The sequence below is a fragment of the Oryctolagus cuniculus genome, chromosome 11 (genome assembly GCF_051225735.1).
Source record: "Oryctolagus cuniculus isolate XC-2025 breed Fujian yellow rabbit chromosome 11, ASM5122573v1, whole genome shotgun sequence".
Taxonomy (NCBI): Eukaryota; Metazoa; Chordata; class Mammalia; order Lagomorpha; family Leporidae; genus Oryctolagus; species Oryctolagus cuniculus.
The window spans coordinates 74913244-74939295 of NC_142877.1; the positions used below are offsets into that span (position 1 = coordinate 74913244).

The 26052-nt window shown below is 42.0% G+C and overlaps 1 protein-coding gene and 1 long non-coding RNA gene across 3 annotated transcripts in view; one reads left to right on the forward strand and one right to left on the reverse strand.

The window, feature by feature from the left end:
- Positions 1 to 8944: 8944 nt before the first annotated feature.
- LOC138844222 (uncharacterized) lies at positions 8945 to 10344 on the reverse strand. Its single transcript, XR_011379784.2, has 3 exons — positions 10216 to 10344; positions 9766 to 9837; positions 8945 to 9080 (listed from the first exon to the last, which is right to left on the reverse strand). It is a non-coding gene; the product is annotated as an uncharacterized LOC138844222 (long non-coding RNA).
- An 8904-nt stretch (positions 10345 to 19248) lies between these two features.
- Positions 19249 to 26052, forward strand: part of TRHDE (thyrotropin releasing hormone degrading enzyme) — a 425213-nt gene continuing 418409 nt past the window's right edge. Inside the window, exons 1-2 of one of the 2 annotated variants that reach the window (XM_070051462.2) lie at positions 19249 to 20359; positions 25940 to 26002. In XM_070051462.2, coding sequence (XP_069907563.2) covers positions 19449 to 20359; positions 25940 to 26002 — 974 coding nt within the window. In that variant the 5' untranslated portion in view covers positions 19249 to 19448. The remainder of the gene's footprint in view (positions 20360 to 25939; positions 26003 to 26052) is intronic. The other variant, XM_051845675.3, reaches the window with a different exon arrangement.

Below are 26052 nucleotides of genomic sequence, written 5' to 3' on the forward strand. Positions count from 1 at the left end.
TAGAAGATGGCCCAAGTCCTTGGGCTCCTACACCCACGTAGGAGACCTGGAAGAAGCTCCTGGCTCCTGGCTTTGGATTGGCACAGCTCTGGCCATTGCGGCCAACTGGGGAGTGAACCAGTGGATGGAAGACCTCTCTCTCCCTCTCTTCTTTCTGTGTAACTCTGACTTTCAAATAAATAAATAAATCTTAAAAAAAAAAGTGCACCTTAATTGGAGTGCATGTTCCATAAATGCAGGAACAGTATCTTGTTGCTTAAAAAAACATTGTTGAATAAATGGGTGAATGAATGAGTGAATGGATAATAAACTCCAGGATGATAATCTTGGGGCAAGCTTCATAAGAGAGGTCTTGTGATCTCACTACTGGCCATGCTGAAAAGAGAATGATGTAAGTTGGGGAACATAATCCAGGCTCCTCATTATAGTAACAAGAAAACCTCAGTCCTTTGAGAAGTGTGGGGTAGATGCTAGTCCACAAGAACAGTAGTGGGGTCCTTATCAGCCCAGAGATGCAGCTTATTGAGACCAGCGCCACTGGGTGAAGTCAAACATCACACCTACCAGCTATGCCTGAACACTGAAGCACGGGAAATGGCCAGTAACCACAGAATGCAGTTCAGGTTGCAATAGTTCTTGATGGATTATGGAGAACTCAAAGGGAATGAAATATTGCTGATAGTTTTACTGAGATGACAGATATTACTGTGTAGTTCTTTTTATTTTATCATTATCTTTTGGTTGCCACTGTTATCATCATCATCATTGGTGTGATTTTAAGAGGGAAATTATCAGACTCCTAACAAATTTCCCAGGTTTCTTCAAGGCAAATTTGGGAGAAGGAAACAAAATACCTCTGCAGATATGAGTTGGGGCCATTGTTTCTCAGAGGTTTCTGAGAAATAAATGTTACTTGAGACATTAGACAACATACATGATTGCTTTTGTCTTCTTTCCACCTCACTTGTCATTACTCAAGATGGTAGGTATTTTAATTTTAGACAAGAAAATATAATTTAGAACTTCTAAATTTTCATCTAATAATTTCTTCCATTCCTGGAAAATGCTATTGAGAGTATCAGACATAGCCCTGACTTAATCCAAAGCAAGATGTTTTAGAAAATTAAAAAAAAATTTAAAAAAGGGATGCTGTTTTCACAATTTTCTTTCTTGTTATGTTGTGAGGAATTTGGCAATTTAGAGTATAAGATAAGAAAAACTGCTGGGAGTTCATTTATGATTAATTAACTTCAAGAACTATTTTGGTTTTACATCCTTAGTCCAGAGCAGGAAGGAGGAAAATGGTGACAAAGAGTGGTGACTGATGCAGGTGAAGGAGGTGGGTGTGCACTTGCTGCTTCTCCTCTGACTAATCAGATGCTATTTGCATTATTTGTGATGGGGAATAGCAGGGTGTGGCAAGGTGTTTTATGTTTAGAATAGGTTCTTCAGGGGCAGGTGCCATGGCTCACTTGGTCAATCCTCCACCTGTGGTGTCGGCATCGCATATGGGTGCTGGGGGGGTTTTAGTCCTGGTTACTCCTCTTCCAGTCCAGCTCTCTGCTGTGGTCCGGGAGAACAGTGGAGAATGGCCTAGGTGCTTGGGTCCCTGCATCCGCACGGGAGACCAGGAAGAAGCGCCTGGCTCCTGGCTTTGGATCAGTGCAGTACCGGCCGTAGCAGCCATTTGGGGAGTGAATCAACGGAAGGAAGGAAGACCTTTCTTTCTGTCTCTCTCTCTCATGGTCTATAACTCTACCTGTTAAAAAAAAAAAAAAAAAAAAAAAGAATAGGTTCTTCCTGCCTCTACAAATAAATAAAACAGGGTAGAAGGGGAGGGAAAAAAGGGAAAGATAAAAGTAATTATGGAAGGTATTCTCAAAATATCTTTTGTTATGGTTAAAATGGGCACATGGGCTACTTGAAATGAAAAATGTGAATAGGAAAAAAAAAGATTCCAGGAGAGCAGATAAAATCCAAAAAGTACAATGTGTTTTGAAACAAAGGTTGGTTGATAACATATCATTATTTCATCTTCTTTTCCACTTTATTAATGCTTTATTACTAGTTTCTAACTCATGTTCTTTTCCTGGCTTCTGTAACACTAGAACTGCACATTGAGGGCTTTTTAAAACTACTAAAGAGCATGGAATTTTTTTCCTTTTAATGTTTTACTTTAAAATAATTTCAAAACTACAGAAAAGTTGCATAAAGGTATAGTGAATTCTTGAATGCACGTCTCCCAAAGCCATGATTCAAGTTTTGCCAACTGTTCTAATAAAGTCCTTATAGCAAAACGTTCCATTTCAGGATCATACATTACACTCATTTGTCATGTCTTCCGATCCTCCATTAATCTGGAAGAGTTCCTCAACCTCTGCTTGATTTTCATGACCTTGACATTTTAAAGGCCAGTTATTTCATGAAAGTCTCTAAATTTCTATCAACTGATGTTTCCTACTGAATATAGTTAGGTCATGATTTTTTGGCTGAATATTAGAGAAGTGATGTTGTATTTTCTTCACCTTCCATTAGGTTGCACATGATATCCATTTGTTCCATTACTGAAAGTGTTAACTTTGATCACTTGATCCACATGGTATCTGTTAAGTTTATCCAATATAAAATTAAATTTTCTTTCCTTTGCAATTAATAAATGTTTTTTAGAAAGATCCTTGAGACTATGTAAAATTTTGTTCCTCATCTCACATTTGCCAGCTAATTTTAGCACAGATTGATGTCTTACCTGAATTTCTTTTGTATTTGCCAGTCACCATTCTAATCTAAGAAAGCATTTTCTCTTCTTTTATCAGTATCTGTTTTTATAAGTGTGGATTCATAAGACCCCATTTCATTCAGTGGGCTAAAACTCAATACTCTCAGTCCTTAATTTTTGTTCAAATTGTTCGAGATTTGGTCAGTGGGCACTCCTGATAAGGTGATTACAATGTTTTCTGGGCATGTTATTATTCTGCTTTGAATTATTTTCTTACTTTGCATCCCATTAATATGTTCAAGGCTCATTTTATTCTTTCCCTGCCCTATCTTTATAATCTCCAGAGAGCTATGGTGAAGGGATGTATTTAGAAACAAGGATTTGGACATCAAGTTTTCTCATTACTACTTAGGTGTTGTTGCTCCCCTACCCTCCTAATGGAGACATATACTTAAAATAGTATTTATATACAGATAATCTTTGATTTGCCATGAGGTTACATCCTAATAAATCCATTATAAATTGAAAATATCTTAAGGAGAAAAAGCATTTAATACACCAGCCTACCAAGCATAGCAATGCTTGGTATACTGTAGAGTATCAGTCCTTTACCCTTAGGACCATGTGGGCCCTGGGAGTTGTGACTCACTGGTGCTGCCCAGCATCGCGATAAAGCATCCAACCACATACATATTTACAGGCTGGGAAAAGATTAAAATTCAAAAAAGTACAATTTTTGCTGAATACATATTGCCTTCTCACCATTGGAATGAAAAAAACCATAAGCTGAACCATTGTAAGTGGGGCATGGTCTCTTTCTATGTAAGCGTGTGTTTACAACTACTCTTCTAATTCTAATCCAACATCACAGGGTTCATCTGAACCTTTTCCTTTTCCAGATCTGTGCTTTTTTTTTAGCACAGAGAAGCTAGACTGCCTATGTGTGGCCAATCATCTGATCCTGCCAGGCTTCTAAATCCCTCTCTTCTTGAGTCCTGACTACTGCCAAACTACCTTCAAGTCCACTTTAATGCCAACTTTGTGTGTCCTTGACACCAATTAGGCTACAGTTTTGCTGGAAAGACAGGAAGCTAGACAATGCCATCATTTTTTTTAACTGAAGCTTCTGCATTGGCTGGCTATTTAAGCAGAAGATACACACGTAGTAAATTGGTGACAGTGTTTTTACAACAACAATCATAGCATATGAGTATTTTATTTACTCAAATTCAACTTAAAATATTAAAAATATTGTAAGTCCTGTACATACATTGCATTTGAATCTATGTCCACTTATTTCTATATAGGAACCAATGCACAAAGCCATGGTTTACTGCTTTTTTCTAAGAGCATTAGAGAATTTTTCCCTAGGGCAAATGTGAGCATAGGTAGTTGTTACCTTATATGCTAACTTAAGAATCTAATCCTCTGCAAAGTATGACTCTAATGCATGGCCTAGATTGTGTCAGCATCCCATTAAATTCTCCCTCTAGGAAAACCATATCATTTTGGTTTCCAAACTTTAAGCAGAGAGGATCAGATACAGAACTTACTATTGGCTTACTCAGGGAAAATTATGTAGTTGTGTTTTATTAGCTCATTAGATAAAAATGTTCCCTGTTAATACTCCAGTGCCAAGTTTCTAGGCCAGAGCCTAGAGTAGGGTCTTGGCTAAAGGACCAACTCCTAGAGTAGATCACTGTAGCAATTCACAGGAGGCCAAGCTAATGAGCATCCTAGAGGAACTTTCATTCTAGCAGGGGAGAGTCATGCCAACAGTTAAGAAACTATGTCTTGAAAGTTGAGACAGTTTTTAGATGATGACTTTTGATAGCTGATGCTAAATTAATTTCCATAGGGTTAAACCAATTTATAGAGTTGTAAGGCTATTTCTAAATACTACTCTTAAACCCCTTTCACATTCTTATGTGTTTGAAGGATATGGGTTTTTTTTTTGTTGTTGTTCATTTGTTTGTTTTAAGATTTACTTTATTTATTTGAAAGAGTTACAGAGAGATGTAGAGACAGAGAAGGGTGGGGGGGAGGAGGGAGGGAGGGAGGTTTTTCATCCATTGGTTCATTCCCCAAATGGTCACGACAGCTGGAGCTGAGCCCATCTTAAGCCAGGAGCTTCTTTTGGATCTTGCACATGGTGGGTACAGGGCTCTGAGCACATAGATCATATTCTACTGTTTTCCCAGGCCATAGAAGAGAGCTGTATCAGAAGAGGAACAGCCAGCTCTTGAACTTGTACCCAATGGGATGTTGGCAGTGCAGGTCAGGGCTTTAACCTGCTGTGCCACAGTGCTCGCCCCAAAAGACATGGTTTTAAAAAAGATTTAGACAAGAATTTTAATATTATGTAGTTTGATTTTCCCCAGTTTTTCCTTCCCCATTTTTGAGTCATTAAATAATTATCAAGAAAGTAAGTAGATAATGGTTTTCTGAGAAAGTCCCAAGTGCCTACTGGCAGTATTTCTCTAGATCTTTTTTTAAAAATTTTTTAGTAAATATAAGTTTCCAAAGTACAGTTTATGGATTACAATGGCTTCCCCCCCCATAATTTCCTTCCCACTCCACCCCTCCCATCTCCTGCTCCCTCTCCCATTCCATTCACATCAAGATTCATTTTGAATTATCTTTATATACAGAAAATCAATTTAGTATATATTAAGTAAAGATTTCATTAGTTTGCACCCTCACAGAAACACAAAGTGTAAAATACTGTTTCAGTGCTAGTTATAGCATTACTTCACATTGGACAACACATTAAGGACAGATCCCACATGAGAAGTAAGTACACAGTGACTCCTGTTGTTGACTTAACAATTTGACACTCTTGTTTATGGCGTCAGTAATCTCCCTAGGCTCTAGTCATGAGCTGCCAAGGCTATGGAAGCCTTTTGTGTTCGCCGACTTCGATCTTATTTAGACAAGGTCCTAATCAAAGTGGAAGTTCTCTCTTCCCTTCAGAGAAAGGTACCTCCTTCTTTGATGGCCCCGTTCTTTCCACTGGGATCTCACTCGCAGAGATCTTTCATTTAGGGTTTTTTTTTTTTTGCAGAGTGTCTTGGCTTTCCATGCCTAAAATACTCTCATGGGCTCTTCAGCCAGATCTGAATGCCTTAAGGGCTGATTCTGAGGCCAGAGTGCTGTTTAGGAAATCCGCAATTCTATGAGTCTGCTGTGTATCCCACTTCCCATGTTGGATCGTTCTCTCCCTTTTTGATTCTATCAGTTAGTATTAGCAGACACTAGTCTTGTTTATGTGATCCCTTTGACTCTTAGACCTATCAGTGTGATCAATTGTGAAATGAAATTGATCACTTGGACTAGTGAGATGGCATTGGTACATGGCACCTTGATTGATTGTATTGGAATCCCCTGGCACGTTTCTAACTCCACCATTTGGGGCAAGTCTGATTGAGCATGTCCCAAATTGTACCTCTCCTCCCTCTCTTATTCCCACTCTTAAGTTTAACAGAGATCACTTTTCAGTTAAATTTAAACACCTAAGAATAATTGTGTGTTAATTACAGAGTTCAACCAATGGTACTAGAACAAAAAAAAATACTAAAATGCATAAAGTATTATATTGTACATCAACAGTCAGGACAAGAGCTGATCAAGTCACCGTTTCTCATAGTGTCCATTTCACTTCAACACGTTTCCCCTTTGGTGCTCAGTTAGTTGTTGCCCATCAGGGACACCATATGATATTTGTCCCTTTGGGACTGGCTTAGTTCACTCAGCATAATGTTTTCCAGATCCCTCCATCTTGTTGCAAATGACCGGATTTCATTGTTTTTGACTGCTGTATAGTATTCTATAGAGTACATGTCCTATAATTTCTTTATCCAGTCTACTGTGGATGGGCATTTGGGTTGGTTCCAGGTCTTAGCTATTGTGAATTGAGCTGCAATAAACATTAATATGCAGACAGCTTTTTTGTTTGCCAATTTCATTTCCTTTGGGTAAATTCCAAGGAGTGGTATGGCTGGATTGTATGGTAGGGTTATATTCTAGATCTTGATGATACTGGACTGAACACCAACGGGTATGGAAATTGTCTTGCAGTTAAAGCACTTTTGTTATTTTACTTAGTGTTCATGAACTGTAGAGTTTGGGGAAGGCTATCAGGTAAATGATGGTTATTCTTAGTAAACTGTCTGGTCTTTCCAGAATCAGGTGGTCATTTCTTAATAAACTTCTCTGCCGGAGCTTACCTTGTTGGCAAGCAAAAACCTATTTGAAAATTTGGAGGAAATTAGGTTACTTTTAGGAGATTATAAATAAATAAGTAATAGCATCTATGATATTTGCCTTCTGCAGAATTTTGGCTTTTAAATATGGGATTGAGCTGCTTTTCCTTTATTTTTAGGTACTTTATTTTTAGTTGAGACTTGTGGGCCCTCTTCTATTGGTGACATGCTTTTAATTCTAGAGTATGTGGACAAAAAGCTGTTAGAAAAGCAAGTATACCAGGATGGTATTCTGTATGCTCCTTTTGCAAATAATTTCTTGGGCAAGAACTCAAATCTAATAAATGAGAGCACATGGATAATTTACAGTGGTTTTCTTTTCTTAGAACTAACTGCCTGGGAATTGAGGGATTTGAAGTGCTATTTTGTAATTTTATTTTTGAATAAGTTTTTTGAAAGATTTTATTTCTCTACTTGAGGGCAGAGTTACAGACAGAGAGGCAGAGATAGAGAGAGAGGTCTTCAATCCGCTGGTTCACTCACCAAATGGCCGGAGCTGGATCGATCCAAAGCCAGGGGCCAGGAGAATCTTCTGGGTCTCCCACGCAGATGCAGGGGCCCAAGCACTTGGGCAATCTTCCATTACTTTCCCAGGCCATAGCAGAGAGCTGCATCGGAAGTGGAGCAGCAGGGACTAGAACGAGTGCCCATATGGGATGCCAGCGCTGCAGGTGGAGGCTTAGCCCACTACACCACAGCACTGGCCCGTGAATCAATTTTTTTCAAAAATTACTCACTTCATTTAGACTTGTACTATGTCTCTTCATTGCACACTTGGGAAAGAATTAGAAAATGCTGAACTTCGGGAAAAATTTAATAAAGTCAGTTGACAATGGAACAGTAGGAGTTAAGGGTCCTCGGGGCTGATTGTTTTCAGAACTGTAGGAACAGACAGGAGCGGAAAATGGGCCGCTGGTGTCCCTGTGCAGAGCAGAGGCTCCCCTCTCAGGCATGCAGCAGCACCTGGCAAAGACTGGTACTTCACGACGGAGATCCAGGCCACAATTCAGTCTCGTTTTAACGCAATTTCCACTAGCTAATACCTACAAGGTGTTTCAGGAGCATTAACATTGTGAGCCTTAGGCAATCAGATCTGAGGGCTCATTTTGTTCGATTCATAATGTGGATTATATTTTATAACGTTGCAAAGATTTGATTATTTGCACATCCTAGAAGATATAGCTCCTGCTCTGAACATTTAAGAGAACTGCTATATGGAAGGTAGCACATTAAACAGAGAGCTACTGTAAGTAAATCTCAAAGAAATAAAGAAATGATCCCATAACCATGGTGATAGAATTATATATTTGGATGATTATCACATCAGCTGTTTGACTATCTTGGCAAGCACTGAAAATGAAGGAGTGACACAAGGAACTGTTTGTGCATTTTATAACACTTGAAGCTTAGTTTAGTAGCAAGTAATACACTTTGATTCAGACTAGAGAAATGTATGTCTCATCTATTTGTATTTTTTTAGATAGATACAAATAAAGACACACAAGACACAATGATCACAGCAAGAGTTTGCAAACATTAATGTTAACTTGTAGACATTCATTGATTTTAAACACATCCTTTACTATTAATAGCTTTGATTTCCTGTCTAGAAGACAAAAGGGAACATTAATAGCTGTCACTTACGAAGTTTACATAGTTGAATGTTAGTGCTTCTAAAAATGAATTAATACATTGGAAGATTAAAGAAAATAAATGATAATTTGAAACCAAAAATGAAATTCTCAGAAATGTCTCAGAAAATATTTTGTGCAGTATCACTGTAAGAGGAATAGAAAAGAGATCATAAAAGTCTTTTGACATTAAAGGAAAAGACTTGGAATATCATGTAGCCCAATTAATTAGGGTCTGCTTAATTTTGAATCTGTAACAGGGTAAAGATAAAATATGTCTTATTTCTTGAATTTATTTTTAAAACCCCATATATTTAATAAGAAGATAATACAAACAAGAGGGTAAAACTCATCCCTGGAGTTGTGTATTGTATGGTGGTATCACTTATCTGTGTACAGTCCAGTAACTCATCCCCAACAGTGCACACATGTCCAAGGTATTTTCAGGAGGTCACTATGCAGTTTATTCAGCTTAAATGGAAAGAAATCACATATTTACTATTAAAGCTGAAGTTGAAGTATGAGGGCAAAATGATTAAAACATTTTATTGTCCTCAGGTGAGAAAGCTCTTTCCCTAGTTTTTAGTTATTTACTTAAATGTCAAACTCTAAGAATAAGAATTTGTTCAATGATAGCCATTCAAAGGTTAAATGGAGGGCTATAGATTTAACATTGTCTTTCTGGGAATCTTTTTATTTGCTCCTGAACCAAGTCTGTGGGAAACTGGATCTGTGTCAGAATGTCAGGGAAAGACTCAAATATCAAAGGTTTAAGAAATATAACAATTAAAATGCATCCCCTAAATTGGAAAGCATGATACATTATGTTTAGAGACTGAACATAAGGCTTGTTCAAGTTAAAAATGACCAGGAAAATTAAATTCTAAGGTCTTTGTAGCATTACTGGTGGTATTTGACTGCCTTGGTTCTATAATCAGATTTTAGCAAGCTTATAAAACTGCTTAAGTTTTTTTTTTTTTTTTTTTCATTGTTGGTGGTGCGCTTCCAGCACAGATAACAGATAGCTTGTGACATTCAGGTTACAGGTCAAATCTGAGGCCTTATTGCACATCTAGGGAAAATTACTTTTTGAATAACACATGGTACAACCTTCAACTCTTAATAGTGCGGGAGTAGTTCACATAAGAATACTTACACATTTATAGTGACCAAGTTTCATATGGGTTCCACTTGTTTTGAAACGACTCCACAAATTTATTTCTCCAACCTAACACAAAAGTATTGCAAACATTATAATAGCATCTCTAATACAGGGAAAATGGTAAGGGAACATCTAACACATGTGCTGTGTGTCTCAATTAAAACAGACATTTAAATACACTGTACTGACTTTTTCTTTATCTCCTTATAACAGTAGCATAATTTAAAAATGAACTAAGGTAACTCAATGCAAATTCTATCTGATGTACAGAATTAAACTTCATACATCAGATATGGGAGCTTTTCTTTAAACAGGATTAAGCAGAGTTTCAAATCACCTGGAGTCAATTCTCAAGGGACAGTGTTGTAGAAATGATACCGAGTGAAGAAAACATTTTTCTTATGGAAAAAAAAATCACAAGTCAGAGCTTGCCACTTACATTACCCAAGATAAGTTTGGTGATTATCCTGTAAATGAACATCGATTTTTGTGTAGACTCCAATATTTCCAATCTCTGAAAAATTGTCCTGGTGTCTGGAATGGCCAATTGCAGAATTATGGCAAATACCTTCTGGTGAAGTGGTTGCTCCTCTGAGAAAACAAAGAAATTACCTCATATCTGAGCGTTACCACACTACTTTCTAAGACTAGTTTTAACATAGCAGAGGAAAAGAAAACCAAAATACTCAAAACTATATAGTACATTTATTGTTACTGGCTAACCCACAAGGTGGCACTAAAGAGAAAAGTGACAAAAGTGAAGTTCACAGGCAAGTTCCATAGTAAATCAAGTCTATGATGATCATTAAACCTATTTCATGAAATGATCATCCAAATTTTAATAATGCTAATAACTCAAAACACTTATCTTCAGGCTCATTGCTTTTTTTTTTACCCCCACAGACTGCTGGAAGGCAAATTTCATTCAACCAAATTATTGGTTATTTTCAAGTTAGTCATTTATTGTTCATTTTATTTGAAAGCTAGAGAGATGGGTGAGGAGGGGAGAGAGAAAGAGAAAGCAATAGATATAGAGATAAAGAAATCTTTCAGTCACTGATTTACTCCCCAAATGTCTGCAATAACCAGGGTTGGGCCAAGTTGAAGCCAGGAGCCAGGAACTCCTGCCAGGTCACCCATGTGGGTGGCAGGGAACCAAATACTTGAGCCATCACCTGTTGCCTCCTGAGGTATGCGTTTGCAGAAATTTGATTTTTATGTGTGTGTGTGTATACATGTAGTAATTTTATAGGGAAGCCCTCTCCCCCCCAACCAGGGACAAACTTCATGACCATATTTTGATTATAAATCATGACCATGTCTCTTTTATACATTGTATAGTGTCTAGCATTTAATGTTCTTAATATAAATGCAAAGACTCAACATGATTGATTTTATAATTATAGTACAGTAGTGTATTTACATTTTAATATATGTAGTAGTAGCATTTAAATAACTTTTTTAAATGGTTAAGAAAATGGCACTTTGGCCAACATGTTTGAATTTAAATGTTTCCTGGAACTGTGAACAAATATTTCACCTTTCTTTTTTATTTTTTTATTTTTTGACAGGCAGAATGGACAGTGAGAGAGTGAGTCAGAGAGAAAGGTCTTCCTTTTTCTGTTGGTTCACCCCCCAATGGCCACTGCAGCCTGTGCACTGCGGCAGGCGCACCGCGCTGATCCATAGCCAGGAGCCAGGTGTTTCTCCTGGTCTCCCATGAGGGTGCAGGGTCCAAGCACTTGGGCCATCCTCCACTGCACTCCCGGGTCATAGCAGAGAGCTGACCTGGAAGAGGAGCAACTGGGACAGAATCTGGCGCCCCGACCGGGACTAGAACCCGGGGTGCCAGCGCTGCAGGTGGGGGATTAACCTATTGAGCCGCAGCGCTGGCATTTCACCTAACTTTCAAGGCACCTGAAGAATATCTTCAGACTCTGTGTAAGGATGTAAAAGAGGAAATCCTTTTTAAATTTTTTTTTTAATTTTTAATATTTATTTGAAAGAATTACAGAGAGGCCTTCCATCTGCTGGTTTACTCCCCAGATGGCTGCAACAGCCGGAGCTGCACAAATCCAAAGCCAGGAGCCAGGAGCTTCTTCCAGGTCTCCCACGTGGGTGTAGGATCCCAAGGACTTGGGCCATCTTCTACTGCTTTCCCAGGCCTTAGCAGAGAGCTGGATCGGAAGTGGAGCAGCCGGGACTAGAAGCAGTGCCCATATGGGATGCCGGTGCTTCAGGCCAGGGCTTTAACCTGATGTGCCACAATGCTGGCCCAAGAGGAAATACTTTGAGAAAAACTTGTGCAAAGGAAGAAGAAATGGCATGATATTGGCACAGCCTTGACACTGAACCTTGAAATTAGGGAGGTGTGGCCCCTGCACCAGTGTGGGAGACCCGGAAGAAGCTCCTGGATCCTGGCTTCGGATCAGCGCAGCTCCGGCTTTGCGGCCAACTGGGGAGTGAACCAGCAGATGAAGACCTCTCTCTCTGCCTCCCCTTTGCTCTCTGTGTAACTTTGACTTTCAAATAAAATGAATAAATCTTTTAAAAAATATTATGTCTTTTTGCTGTTTCAAAGTAAGAATTCAGTGAGGTATAAAATCAATGCTATTTTGCTTATTGTATATTAAATACATATGGGTGTGTACATGTATCTTATGAAATATCATCTGTGTGTATATATTTGCATATATCCTATGAAATATTTTCTACCAGAAGGCTTATTTTTCATTTGGAAATGACTGCGACTTTGATAAGAATACTGAGTCAGCAAACACGTATGTTACACATTCTTAAAAGAAACCATTGAAATTTAAAATCAGCTTTTAAAAATGCACATACAGGTAGATGGCCTAATATTAGTGAGATTTAATCATCTAAGGTGGAGAAATTTTCCATATTTCTTTTCATTGATATATTTAGTGATCATTTGCTACTCAAATTTTTAAAAAACAATTAAAGAGCTAAATTGATACTTATATAGCAAGCATTTCTCTGCAGTAAGTGAAGGTTTTAACAGATACATATATTTTGCTATTAAATAAAAGATGAGGGGAAAATGATTTGAAAGCAGGGCAGATGAGAAGAGTGGATTAGAAGACACATGTGGAAGAATTGAAACAATTCTTATGTCTTTATGTGACTACGCTAATATCTAAGCATGCCTTTGAAGCAGATATTTTTCCTGGTTTGAAAGAGGTGAGGCACCATTCAAATCATGTAATTTTCAGCTGTCAAATAAGCCTGGGTTAAATATGTATTTTTTTATGCATTCAAGAGGTAGGCTTTCTAAGGCATGTAAACTGCTTGTTCTGCAGTATGAAAATAAGCTATAGTCAACTCTTTCAACTTAGTTCTCAATCCAGGGTGAATAATGTCCTTTTTTTCTTTATCATTACCTTACAAAATTACTACTCTGCTCAGGGTCATATTACACTATTATTAATTATTCATTTCGTTTAATAAACACTCAGAGCTGATCACGTCCCACGCACTGTCCCCTCCTCTCCAGTAATGATAGAGACCAGGATTGTTTGGTTCAGTGTCATACTCCTAGCACAGTCCCTGGCACTCACTTCATCATTTACGTAGCAAATATCACTTATGCAACTGGGTAGTTTACACTTGGCTTACCTTTCAGGAAGTATGAGATAATGGTTAAGAGCAGATGATGGAGTAACACTGCTTGGTTTTGAATTCCAGCTGTGCTACCTGCTAATTAAATGACTGTGGGTAAGATATTTAATTCTCTCTGAGCCTCCTTTTCTTACTTGTCAGATAGGAGGAATAATAGCATTGACCTCACGGTTATTTTCATGATTAAATAAGATAACATAAAATGTTTAGACAAATATCTAGTGGAAGTTAAGCTCTTGAAAAACCTTAGCTATTATCATTAGTTCTTCCTGCATATTTATCTAGAAACATGGATCTGATCAACTTAAGTGGTAACAACTACATCAGTATATTTACTATTTTCATTTCTTTAGCTTCTATACAAATTGACTAGTTCAATAGAAACATCTCTGGAAAGTCACCCAATTTCTGTTCTGTTTGTAGATGCTGGTGTATATTATGCTTGCAGGTTTCATGAATAAACTATAAACATTTCCATGATACATACTTTGCCTTTTACAGGGCTTTCTTACATAGATCATAAACCAGAGAGCCCTGAGTGAACACTGAAGCTTTAACCTAGCATGTAATCCCCCAGATGAAAAGATAACATTCTCAGGATCTCAGTTTTTTCTTTTCTGGATGCAACATTTAATGCTGGAGTTGAGAATGACACTTTGAATTACTTGGCCATGCTTTTTTGTTATGTCTGCCATTTAGAGAGGCCCTTTTTAAATTATGAGACTTGTTTTGGTGTAATTATAAGATTTTCCTAGGATTGATAACATGTAACATATTAGTAGGTTAGGGAACTAAATAAGTTAGAAGTGTCACAGATTTTTATGTGAGATAAAAGACATAATCAAATGTGTATGTATATTCCAATTAATTTTTTAGATAAACAAGTTAGACCACTGAGAGTTAAGGTGTAAATTGTAGTTGGAAAAAGAGACATGAAATTTCACTATCAGTTATGGCTAATTTTAGTTTTTAAAGAAATTATTTTCATTTTATTTGAAATGCAGAGAGACAGAGAACAATCTTCAATTTACTGGTTCACTCCCCAAAATCTCCTGAAAGCCAGGGCTCTATTAGACAGAATCCAGGCGCCAAGAACTCAATTCAGGTCTCCTGCGTGGGTGGCAGGGACTCAAGCACTTGAGTCATTGTTTCCAGCCTCTCAGGGTGTGCATCAGCAGGAAGCTGGATCAGAAACACTGAGTAGTTAGGACTCAGCCAGGCACTGTATTATGGGATGCTGGGGTCTCAAGGGTGAACTTAGGCTGTTGCAATAGATAGCGAGTTTTAAACAATCCTTTTTCTATTTTCCAAGCCTTGAGTACTGTTCTGTCAGGAAGGATGTTTTTTCTATGAAACCTTTCATTGTCAAATGACAGATGTAGTGAGGTCAAATGTTACAAGATTTTGAAATTTACATGTAAAATATTAATAAAGTTTGCAGGAATGTGAATTTTCCTGAAGTAAATATTTAGTGAAAATATCACTATCTCAAATTGTAAACTGCTTTTTGGCTGTTGCCACCTGGTGGTACCACTTTAGCTGGTCAACAGGCATTCTGCCATTCACTGTTAGCATTGGTTTCCAGTTGTGTGAAGTCTTCGGAAATAGATTCCTCCCATAAAATTCATCAGCTCTGTTTTGACTGCCAGGGAAATAAGGCTCTTTTGTTTTCCTCTTGCTTTTGTTGGTGTGGTATATTTTATAAAGTCTCCTTATCCATTAAAATTTTAGTTTTTAATTGAATACTTTGTTTCTCTTGGGGAAGATTAAGATTCCTTGGAAGCATGCAGAGGACAGTGGACTAGCTTCTGAATTTCCCTCATAGAACCTATGAGATGTCAGAGACTTGGTGCAGGCGGAACAGGAGCTAGCTCTTAATCTTGAGCCAAGTTGTCACTGGGTGTGAAGTGCTAATCACATATGAAGACACCAGGAACACAAGGATACTTTAAGTTGTGCTTGCACCTACAAACCAGCGTGTGTGTGGAAGGGGCGGGGGGAGCACTTCGAGAATGTTTATTTAAACAGAGTAAAGACTCTGAAGCCACCATACTTAAGATAGTCCATTTGATTATTTACAGGACCAAGATGTAGACTGAAGAAAAAACAGCTGTTTGGGTTCAAGACAGCTTTTACTCTGTTTGGATGGGTGAGGGTGGAGTAGGTCAAGTCCCTGAATCAAGCATGATCATGAATGACTTTAAAGGCTTTTAACTAAGGAAAATAATCTTAGTATTCTCCCCCAAAATAAAAATTTCTGAGAAGCATTAAGCATTCGGATAATTCTTACTTCCATGTGCAGAGTGTGTGATTCTGGCACCTGCAAAGCCAAACCTATCTTTGTTGTAGCCATTACTATAACACCGAAAGCGACATTTTTTTTTAAAGATTTTATTTATTTATTTGAAAGCCAGAGTTATGGACAGGAGGAGAGAAAGGTTTTCCGTCCGCTGGTTCACTCCCCAAATGGCTGCAATGGCCAGAGCTATGCCGATCTGAAGCCAGAAGCCAGGAGCTTCCTCTGGGTCTCCCACACTGGTGCAGGGGCCTAACCACTTGGTCCATCTTCTACTGCTATCCCAGGCCACAGCAAAGAGCTGGATTGGAAGAGAAGCAGCCAGGACTACAACCGGTGTCCACATGAGATGCCGGCATCACAGGTGAAGGATTAACCTAGTGCACCATGGCGTCGACCCCCAAAAGCAACTTTTAAAGGGGGTACTAGCAAATCATTTCTTCAGTATGTTCTTAGATACTCAATCTGAAATTTTGCTCTCCCTCCTCCTTTTTCTGGTTTGAAGAATGAACATTCTCCAGAAAAATAATGCTGTTGTTGCATCTCAAGGCAAAAGTACCACATAGTTTCAGAAATTATAAAAAGAAACACTCCCTGGGATCCTGTAAAGGGATATTGTAAAGATATAGGTAGGAGAGGAAGAAATATTCACTCAGTTGACCTTGATACTGGGTTTATTGGGTAGTTAACATGTAAGGAATCAATGAACTAAAAAAAAAGTGCCACCCTATGCTAATAAACTTGTATCCACAACACTTGGGTCTCCAAAACAGTCCATTCACCAATTTAATCAGCCAGTAGAGATTTTATTGTTAGATGTATTATTTAATTCTGAGGTATTTGAGAGTTGCCTTGTAGTAGTTTTCAGAAGTGCATAAATGCATTGAGGCAATACAAAGATGAATAAAAGAAAAAATCTTTGAATCTTGAGTAGCATCACTTTAGAGAGAAAAAGTTCTTAAAAATCCCCTAGTAGGTAAGCTCTTCACTAATGCAGTGGTTCTCAAATTCCTGGGAGTGGTTTCAGAAGTCTGTAATAACCAAATACACTGACTCCATGGTCATATTTTACTAATCCTGAATTACCAGATGAGGACCCTGGAGTGAAAGAAATCTGGTGACTTGCTGAAGGACACAGGGCTCTTTTGCTGGCCTGCATTGCACTTCCTGATTCTGTGACACACAGCTCTTCAACTCTTAGAATGCATACAGCCAGATATATATGGACAGCAAGAGTATAGGCATTGAAAACAGAGCAGAAAAAGTAACTTGAACAGAATGTGGCATTTCCCTGGTCTGTTGCTAACGGCCCACATGCAACATGCTTTAAAAAAAAAAAAACAACACTCTAGCACGCATTTCACCATGGTTTAAAAATGATTCAAAGGGACATTTAGGTTACATGGTACCGAGCATGTGAGCATGCAACCCATCTGGGGACAAATGCAAAAGAGCTTCCTAGAGACGGCTGTGTTTTCAAGCTAAAACTGGTGTGCATTTGGTCTTTGGTCATGCTTTTAAAGCCAAACACAGTATTTTAATTGTACTTTTTCAGTACTGTAAAGCCAGTAGTAAAAAAAATTCCTTTCTGCAAGGAAAATAATTATGGACATGGTTTCTAAATGCCCAAGGATTTGAAGATGTGAAAGAAACAGCTGAAATGGAATCACCTCATTTTCTTTATATTATGCACTTTATTTTTTATGAACTCTGATGTCAGTCACACTGTTTATTAAATGCTAGAAACTCCTGCCTCTCAGCTGTTACCTTTTGAGTGGCTCTTTTCTTAAGAGTTCTTTGCACAGACTCCGAGGGCTGGGTACCCCCTATACCCATACACTCTTCACTCTAATTTGAAACTCCAATAAACTCAGCAGGGTCCACAACGAGCCAATAGGCTATGAATTTGGTTTGATGCTTACTGCTGTCAGCAAACGCTTCCCATTGATAAGTATTCTAAGAAAGTTTAGGCAATTTTCGTGATAGCACTGGAAGCCTACCAAAAAAAAAACAAAAAAAAAAAACAAAAAAAACATTGTGGCTAGGTGAAGCAAGAAGTGACCAATTCTGGGATATGTCTGTAGGCTCTCCTAGTAAATCTAAAGCCACGGGCTCCTATGCCCAGCTTCTGTCAGTCTTAGGTACTTTTTTGGTCCTGTGGGCATTATATTTTAATCATTTCCCCAGTCTAAAAATAGAAATGATCCTATAAGGGAACAGCCTCCTTTCTTTGGCAATTATTTCCTGAGAATTCTAAGTCCTCGTGGCTAACCTTTACTGCACACCTGGTCGCACCTCCCAGTATAATATAATATACGTAGTCAGGCTTCAGAGAATTTATTTCAATTTACATACAATCCTGCGAATCCGCTGGCGAGCTGGATGGGAAATCTGACCCAGCACGATCTTCCTTGGCTCTCCGCGTTAACAGCCCTAGGCTCCAGCAGTCCCTCCGGGGAGCCGCAGTGGGGTTCAGGAGTCGGCAAGAGGGGTGAGACTGCGGGGCTCGTTGCGCGGAAGATTTACAATGTACTTCTGGCAGGCGGCTCAGCAACCCCCTCTGTGGCTGTGGGTGTCTGGTGTGACAGAGCGGAGAAAAGCTCTCTAATCTCCCCGCGCCTGCCTCTGCCGCTCAACCGCTCCCCTCCCTCCCGCCGGGCTGGCCTGCCTCCCCGCGCGCGCTCTCGCTCGCTCCTTCGCCTTTCTCGGGGAGTTCCAGTCCCCGAATGCAGCTGGAGTAGCCTTGGCACTCTGGTCCCGGAGCCTGTGTACACAGACACGCGCGCACACACACACACACACGCACACGCGCGCACACGCATGCATACGCGCTCCGGCTCTCCCCCCCGGGGAGACGGAGCAACCCTTCATCTACCTGAAGTGGATGGCCGGGCCGGACACTTCTTCCTCACTTGTCATCTCTGGAGGGCAGAGCAACACCGGAACGAGGGAGGCTCGCCGCCGCCGTCCGGGCTTGCCACCTCACGCCGCCGCCTGCCGCCGCCGCTGCTGAAAGTGTCCAGGGCGGAGGAGAAGGCTCCTCCAGGCTCCAGGACAGATCCCCGGCGTAGCTCCGCGGCCCTGGGACTGGGCGCCGGCTGATTCCCTCCAGTCTCTCCCTCCAGCACTCCCGGCCATCCTCTCCTCTCCTCTCCGGCTGCGGGGTGTATGGCTCGGGCGCCTCCCGTGCTGCCGCCGCTACCGCCGCCGCCGCCGCCGCGAGCACATCCCACCCGGAGGACTGCGCGCCGCTGGAGTGGGGGGAGAAAGCGGAAGCCCTAACTTCCCTCCCCACCGCGCCCGGTCCTTCTCCTCAGCCCCAGGGCCCGCAGGAAGCCAGGCGAGAGCGCGGCGGCGGCGGGGGCAGAGCCGCGAGCCGCAGGCGCGCCGCCGGGGCGGGGGCAGCACGTGCCCGGGCGCCCGGGGCTCGCCCGCCGGAGAAGTAGCGCGCGCTGAGGCGAGCGAGCCGCTTCCCAAGTTGGGCGCGTCCCGGAGCCCCGCGCCCCGCGCTTCGGCCGCCGCGCTCCGGAGAGGGCGGGGCTGATGGGGGGCGCCCCGGCTGCCGTCGCCTGCGGCCGGAGCCCGTCTTAAACAGAACCCTGGTCAGACTCCTCAGGGTCCCGGGCGGCGTGGCACCCTCGGCCCGCGCGCGCTCTCTCATGCCCGCTCTGGCGGCGGCCCGGGTGGCCCGCCCGCGGGGGGTGCTGGAGGGGGCGGGGGAGGAGGAGGAGGAGGCGGTGTGATGGCCCTGGACGGCGAGCGGGGGGAGCAGGAGGAGGAGAAGAAAAAGAAGAAGAAAAAGAAGAGGAAGAAGAAGAAGGAGGAGGAGGAGGAGGGGGCCGGGAAGAGCAGCTCACCCTTCGCGGCCGCGATGGGCGACGACGACGCCGCGCTCCGGGCAGGCGGCAGGGGGCTCTCGGACCCGTGGGCGGACTCGGTGGGAGTGCGACCCCGCACCACCGAGCGCCACATCGCGGTGCACAAGCGGCTCGTGCTGGCCTTCGCTGTGTCCATCGTGGCCCTGCTCGCGGTCACCATGCTCGCCGTGCTGCTCAGCCTGCGCTTCGACGAGTGCGGGGCAAGCGCTGCGCCGGGCGCCGACGGCGGCCTCGCGGGTTTCCCCGAGCGCGGCGGCAACGCGAGCCTCCCGGGACCGGCCCGGCGCAACCACCACGCGGGCGGGGACTCCTCGCAGCCCGAGGCGGGCCGGGTGGCCACCCCGGGCACCCCTTCCGCCCAGCCGCCGTCGGAGGAAGAGCGGGAGCAGCAGCAGCAGCCCTGGACGCAGCTGCGCCTGTCGGGCAACCTCAAGCCGCTGCACTACAATCTGATGCTCACCGCCTTCATGGAGAACTTCACCTTCGCCGGGGAGGTCAACGTGGAGATCGCGTGCCGGAACGCCACCCGCTACGTCGTGCTGCACGCCTCCCGGGTGGCGGTGGAGAAGGTGCAGGTGGCCGAGGACCGCGCGGCCGGCGCTGTTCCGGTGGCTGGCTTTTTCCTCTACCCGCAAACCCAGGTCTTGGTGGTGGTGCTGAACAGAACCCTGGAGGCGCAGAGGAATTACAACCTGAAGATTATCTACAACGCCCTGATCGAGAACGAGCTCCTGGGCTTCTTCCGCAGCTCCTACGTGCTCCACGGGGAGAGAAGGTACGGAGGGGAGGGAGGCGGTGCCCTGCGCCGCCCCACCCCGCCAGGCGGCTCGAACCGCGGGGCGGCCGGCGACCCCAGGGACCCGGCTGGTTTCCCACGCTAGGGAAGCCGGGGCGGGGGCGGGAGGGAGCCAAGCAGGGTAGGATGCTCATCCCGCACTCGCGCCGGGGCTCGTCCTGCGGCCAGCTCCGAAAACTCACTCACCTGTGCCAAAAGCCGTACGCTGCTCCCTCCTCTAGTGCGGACCTCCCACGTTCCTGGGTCGAAGTTCTTAAGCCCCGCGGGCCCTCGGCTTTCTCTGACAGAGCGCGGAAGCTGAGCGAAGCCCGAGTGACCTCCAGAGATTGCCAAGTTCCCGTCGAGGGGAAACGCGGCGAACCCCCAAGGCCAGGGCAGCGGCGCACCCCGCGTAGGGTGGTGGAACGGGCCAGACACCCCGCATCCCTAAACACGCTCACTTCTCTGCCTAGGAGGAGCCCCTCCCGGCAAGTGCAGCGGGAGAGGGTGGGCTTCGGCTGCGTAAAGTTTTCCCAAAGTGCAAGTTGGGATTCGGAGCGGGAAGAGCGGTCCCCAGTGGGGTGGGGGGTGCCCGTGTGACCTAGCCCGAGCTGCCAGCTCTCTGCAGACGCTGGGTCACCTCAGTTGTTGGTGCGTGCGGCGCTGCCTCTGGGAATGACTGCAGTGGCTAAGGGTGGGAAAGGCAGCGTTCAGTCTCAAATGCCCAGTGAGTGAGTGCCTTTGAAGTGCTTTAGGTCTGAGCGGTACTCCACTTTGTAGTTTTTGAGAGGCTGCGGGTTTTCTTTTTTCTTTTCCTTTCCACGACTTGTTTAAAGCCCAGACTTTGGAATCCAACTGCCCGGGTTCGAATCACCGCTGAGGTGGTTTGAGAAAGGTACTATACCCACCTCTAGTGTTCATTATGCACTGTTCAGGAACCCGATCCTACAGGAAGCCTCTGGGTAGATAACTATTATCAGCATTCTCTGTTTTACAGCTGAGGCAATGGAGACACAGACAAATCTCGTAACTTGACCCAGATCACAGTGAGCTGACAAAGCAGGGATTTAGAAACAGGTAGTTTGGCTCCAGAGCCCAAACTTTGAATTCTAACCTGGGGATAATACTACCTGTTAGAGGATTTGCGCAGATGTTTGTGATCAAATATATTGAAAAGCATTTAACCCTGTGCCCGGCTGGGGTAGGTGAGCTTTCTATAACAGTAGGTTCTGTAATACATTGTGCATTGAGTGACACTTGCTCTTTCCTCTTGCCCATTGCATTTAAAATAACTTCGGTTAATTAACTGCTGACAACCAAAGTGGGCTTAAAAATGAAACCACCAACTTTAGCAGAAGAGGCAACGTGGAGGTTAGTAAGGAGGCAAGAACTCTCCTTTTCTCATAATAGCAAAACAAAACAAAAACATCAGGGCTCAGAGCAGCCAGGGGCACGTCAGGTCTTCAGGGTTGTCATTAGAGAGCTAGGTTTTCACCTTTGGTTCTCTAATCCCTGGTCGAGGGCTCAGGATGTTGTGTAAGAGGCTAGGAAAATTCTAATTTTCCTACAAAAAGTTATTTATAAATGCTGTGAAGTAACCTCATATAAATAAACTGCTCAGTGCATTAGTAGTTGCATGAGAGTTGAAGCCTCCTATAAATGAGTGTGTAGATTATTCAATTTCTACCTCTTCTGATCAGGTACACATAATTTAAAGCTCTTTCCATCACTTTCAACATACTGTAAAGAATACAGATTAAAAGTACTTTTTAAACCCACAATCATGTCAAACATGGGAGAAAGGCATAAAAGGCACATTTGCATGTTATGTTTAGAAACAAGTTTGTTACCTCTGAATGTCAGTGGTGGGAGTTGCATATCATTACTGATAAATTTTGCTGTGATGAAATAAATAGGTCCAGCAAATCCTGTTTTGAGCTATGCCAAAATACATTTGGCAGAGCTGAGCTTGTTTTGGTCAGTGCTTTCAAATTAACAGAACCCTTAAAACGACCAGCTGTTTCTGCTTGACCCATAACGGATTTCTTGTACCCCTAGTGCCTATTTGTATTCAAACTTTCTCCTTCAGTTTTCTCCAAAGATGTAAATAAATTGGTTGAAAGTTTAACCTAGTGCACATGTATGGTTAAAACGTGCATCCCAGTAGGACACCCCAGAGTGGCTTTGTTTCTAAGAGAAAGTCCTTATTCTGCCTTCTACCCTTCCCCCCTTCTTCTTCGACACCACAGTGAATCTGATCATTTCTTGGATGTTTCTACCAGGATTGATAAAGCAAAATAAATCTAACAAACCATTTCACACTATGTCAGCATTCCATTTTTAAACTTCTTCCTTGTTGTTTCTGAGGCTACTTGAAGCTTTTCTAAGCAGACCAATTTCAGGAACTGAGCCAGAGTTGAACTTTATTGGTATTGATTTTGTCCTCAAAATGCAATGTAAATTGGCATTTTAAAACCCACTTTCCAAAAGGACACAGATGCGAACTCTGAATTTTCATTTGATTAATGATTAAATATCTTGGTGTTTAGTTAGTCATAATTTTTGCCAATTAAATTATAGAATTAGTTTCATAATGAAAATATTTAATCTGCCAAAGGTCTACAATGAATTACTTGAAATACTTAAAAAAAAGTAATGCTGCAATTCAGTTCACTTTATTTAGCCTACATAAAAACAATAATTCATTGATATATTAACAGTATGATTCTTCAACTCACTCCTCAGAGATATGAGAGGGAGAATTTTGGTAAGGGCAGGAGATTAGGTTCTACCATGTGCCACATGCCTTTGGCCTCTGAAGGGTCTGATCTGCCATTCATTGTTTTTGTGCTACAGGAAGACTTACTTTTTCTGGTTTCCATACTATGGTGAATAAGGGTTAGAAGACAGATGCCCCTTGGAAGCCCAGAATTCCCCAACGCGAGGCCAATCTCCTAGTCTTAGGTCATCATTTGTCACAGAGAGAACACCTGTTGAGTACACAAAGTATGTACTCTTAAAATTGCAATGTTTACATACAAGCAGTAAATTATCTCCACTAGGCAGAACACATACTCTCACCTTTTCCTCAAGAAGGTGTGCAGCATGCAGATAAAAGGAGTGTACGTTTATGCCATCTTTTCTTAGAATTTGTTTGCCTAGAATTAGGTAAAATGTTCATTTACCTGAAATAATCATTGCTTTTCGGTAGCCAGATGGTGAGCACACCTATGTTCAAAGTAGGCTACCTTAATTTAGATCCAGATGGTCCGCTTGAAAGAGGAAATTTACCCCAAGTAAATGAACATTTTAGATATTTTCAAAGGGGAGACTGTCTCTCTTTGACAGAATTTGATTGGGTCTAGAAAATGCCAAAGTGACATGAGACAGCATAAAAATAGAAGGTCTTCTTCTATAAAGGATTGTTTAGAGAGAAACTGTGATCTTCAAGTAAAATGAGAAAATAATAATTGTAATTTTCAAAGAAAATTGGAACCATGCTTCTGCAAAAATCTTGGAAGTATGGAAGATTTTGTCTTTTAGTAGACATGTGTTCTTTTGTAGTTTAGTGTGCATAGTTTGATGCTGTGTTAGTTTTTCTGGAATGAACTAATAATGATATTTAATAAAACCAAGAAAATTACCTCATTGTTTTTATGCTGAAAGCGTCTCTATTTGTCCTATTCAATTTGGAGAGCAGATTTCCATGAACAAGGGGGAGCTCACAGATTTTTGCCCCTGGATAGAAGTCTATGAACTGAAACAATTTTGAGAACCATTTGTTTCTGTGAAAACTTTTTAAATGGTTCCTTAATGGACATACTTCATTGTTTTCCTGTCAGGTACACATAACCTCATGGCTAAACTGAGTCCAGTGTACACTTTGATCATAATTCAAAATGCCACCAATAAGTCTAACATATATATATGAATATGTATGTAAATATCTATATACATACACACACACAGAACTCTGGCCATCTAAACTCATGCAGGAAAACTCCTAAAATTTGTGTTTGTCTTCCATATTTTCTATGGTGCCATCTGATTTGCTCACCCTGGATTATAGTAATAAAACATAGTTTCTCTGACAGAGTTAAATTAGTTTGCCCCTGTTTTACTTTATTCAATGCAACTCCAAACAGTCTGTCTGCCCTGAATATTTTTTTCAAACAAAAATGGATCTGCTACTAGCTTTCTCAGTATTTATTTGGTATGTACAACATATTTTCCCCTCATTTTTGTCACTGTGTTTGGTTATGGGCTTGGGACAAGATGATAGGGCAGTAGTTTAATTTGCTTGGGAATAATGACATTAGGTCAATATGATTTTAAGACTCACATCTTTAGGCATGACTTCAAAGAATAATGCAAAGACAGTAAGGAAGAGTTATTTTACCTTTAAAAAGATAAGTATGTTACAGTCTGTAAGGACGAGCATCCCTCCTTTACTCCTGCGCTCATCTTCCCGCTTCACAGCAAGGATAATCATCATCCCATTCTGTTCCTTCTCACCAGCACCACCAGTCATCACCACCATCACCATTATCATCATTGTCATCACCACCACTACCGTCATCACCATCCTCATTTTCATCATTACCACCACCACCACCATCATCATCCTCTTAGTTCTTGACATCCTCACAGGAGTACAGCAGTGGCTGGTTTCCCGTAGAGTTTTTCAAAGTCCCATGCCCCCCTATTTCCTAGACTTAGTGGAAGCCCTCTCTTGCAGACAATTTTAGTATGCAGTGTTTGAGAATGTTGTAAAATGAGGAAGTATTTTCTGCTCTTCCCTGTGTGTCCAGTTGCACAGCTTGATGATGCTGGTGGGACCGTGGGGCTGGACTAAGATCAACAAGGTGGTGTGGGGCTGAATTGTGGTGAAGGGCACAGGCTCCCTGCCCTCTGCCTCCAGACCTCTGGGTGCCCAGGAGGGCCTGATGCTTAAGGGGCTCTGACACAAGCTATGTAGGTGCCGGCTAAATTGGTCCCTCCCAGTGCACGCCCATGTTGAATTGCAGGATGAAGTTTTTAATTATTGAGATCTCTTCATTATTGTGCAGCTGAAGGAAACCAAATCAGATGATGGACAAAGAAGTTTACAAACCACCATTACTTTGATCTCTTTTTGAGAATAGATTCAAGACTTTTGGTTGTGTTAGAAGATGGGAAAGGGTGTGTTTAATGTGTTGATTCTCCTCCTGCACAGTGATGCTTGAACCAGACTGCGTGCCTTCATGTCTGACTTTGCAACTCTAACTTCATGACCTCAGCCAAGTTTCCAGGTTGTGCTCTGTGGTCCTTATCTGGAAAATGGAAATAAAATGATAACTGTTTCATGGAATTTTTGTAAGGATTACATAAAGCTCCTAGAACAGTGTCTGACAATTGGTCAGCACTTCGGACAGTATTAAATATTATATTTTTACATGGCTGGAGGTCTACTATTTTTTCTGGTACAAAGTCTCATAGGACCAGTGTTCTTGTTTGGAATTTCCCCTGGCTCGTTAAATGATGGGGCAGTGGTCACTGTGGACAATCTTTTGTTTGCTGTTTGTTTTGCCCCCAAAACAGAATGCAGAAGATGAACAGGCAGAGAGTGGGAGAGAAGACCCAGAGTGCTGTCATCAGGAAGAGGTGAGGGAGAGGGCAGGCTGTGATTTCATGGTGAGAGAAATCCCAAGCTT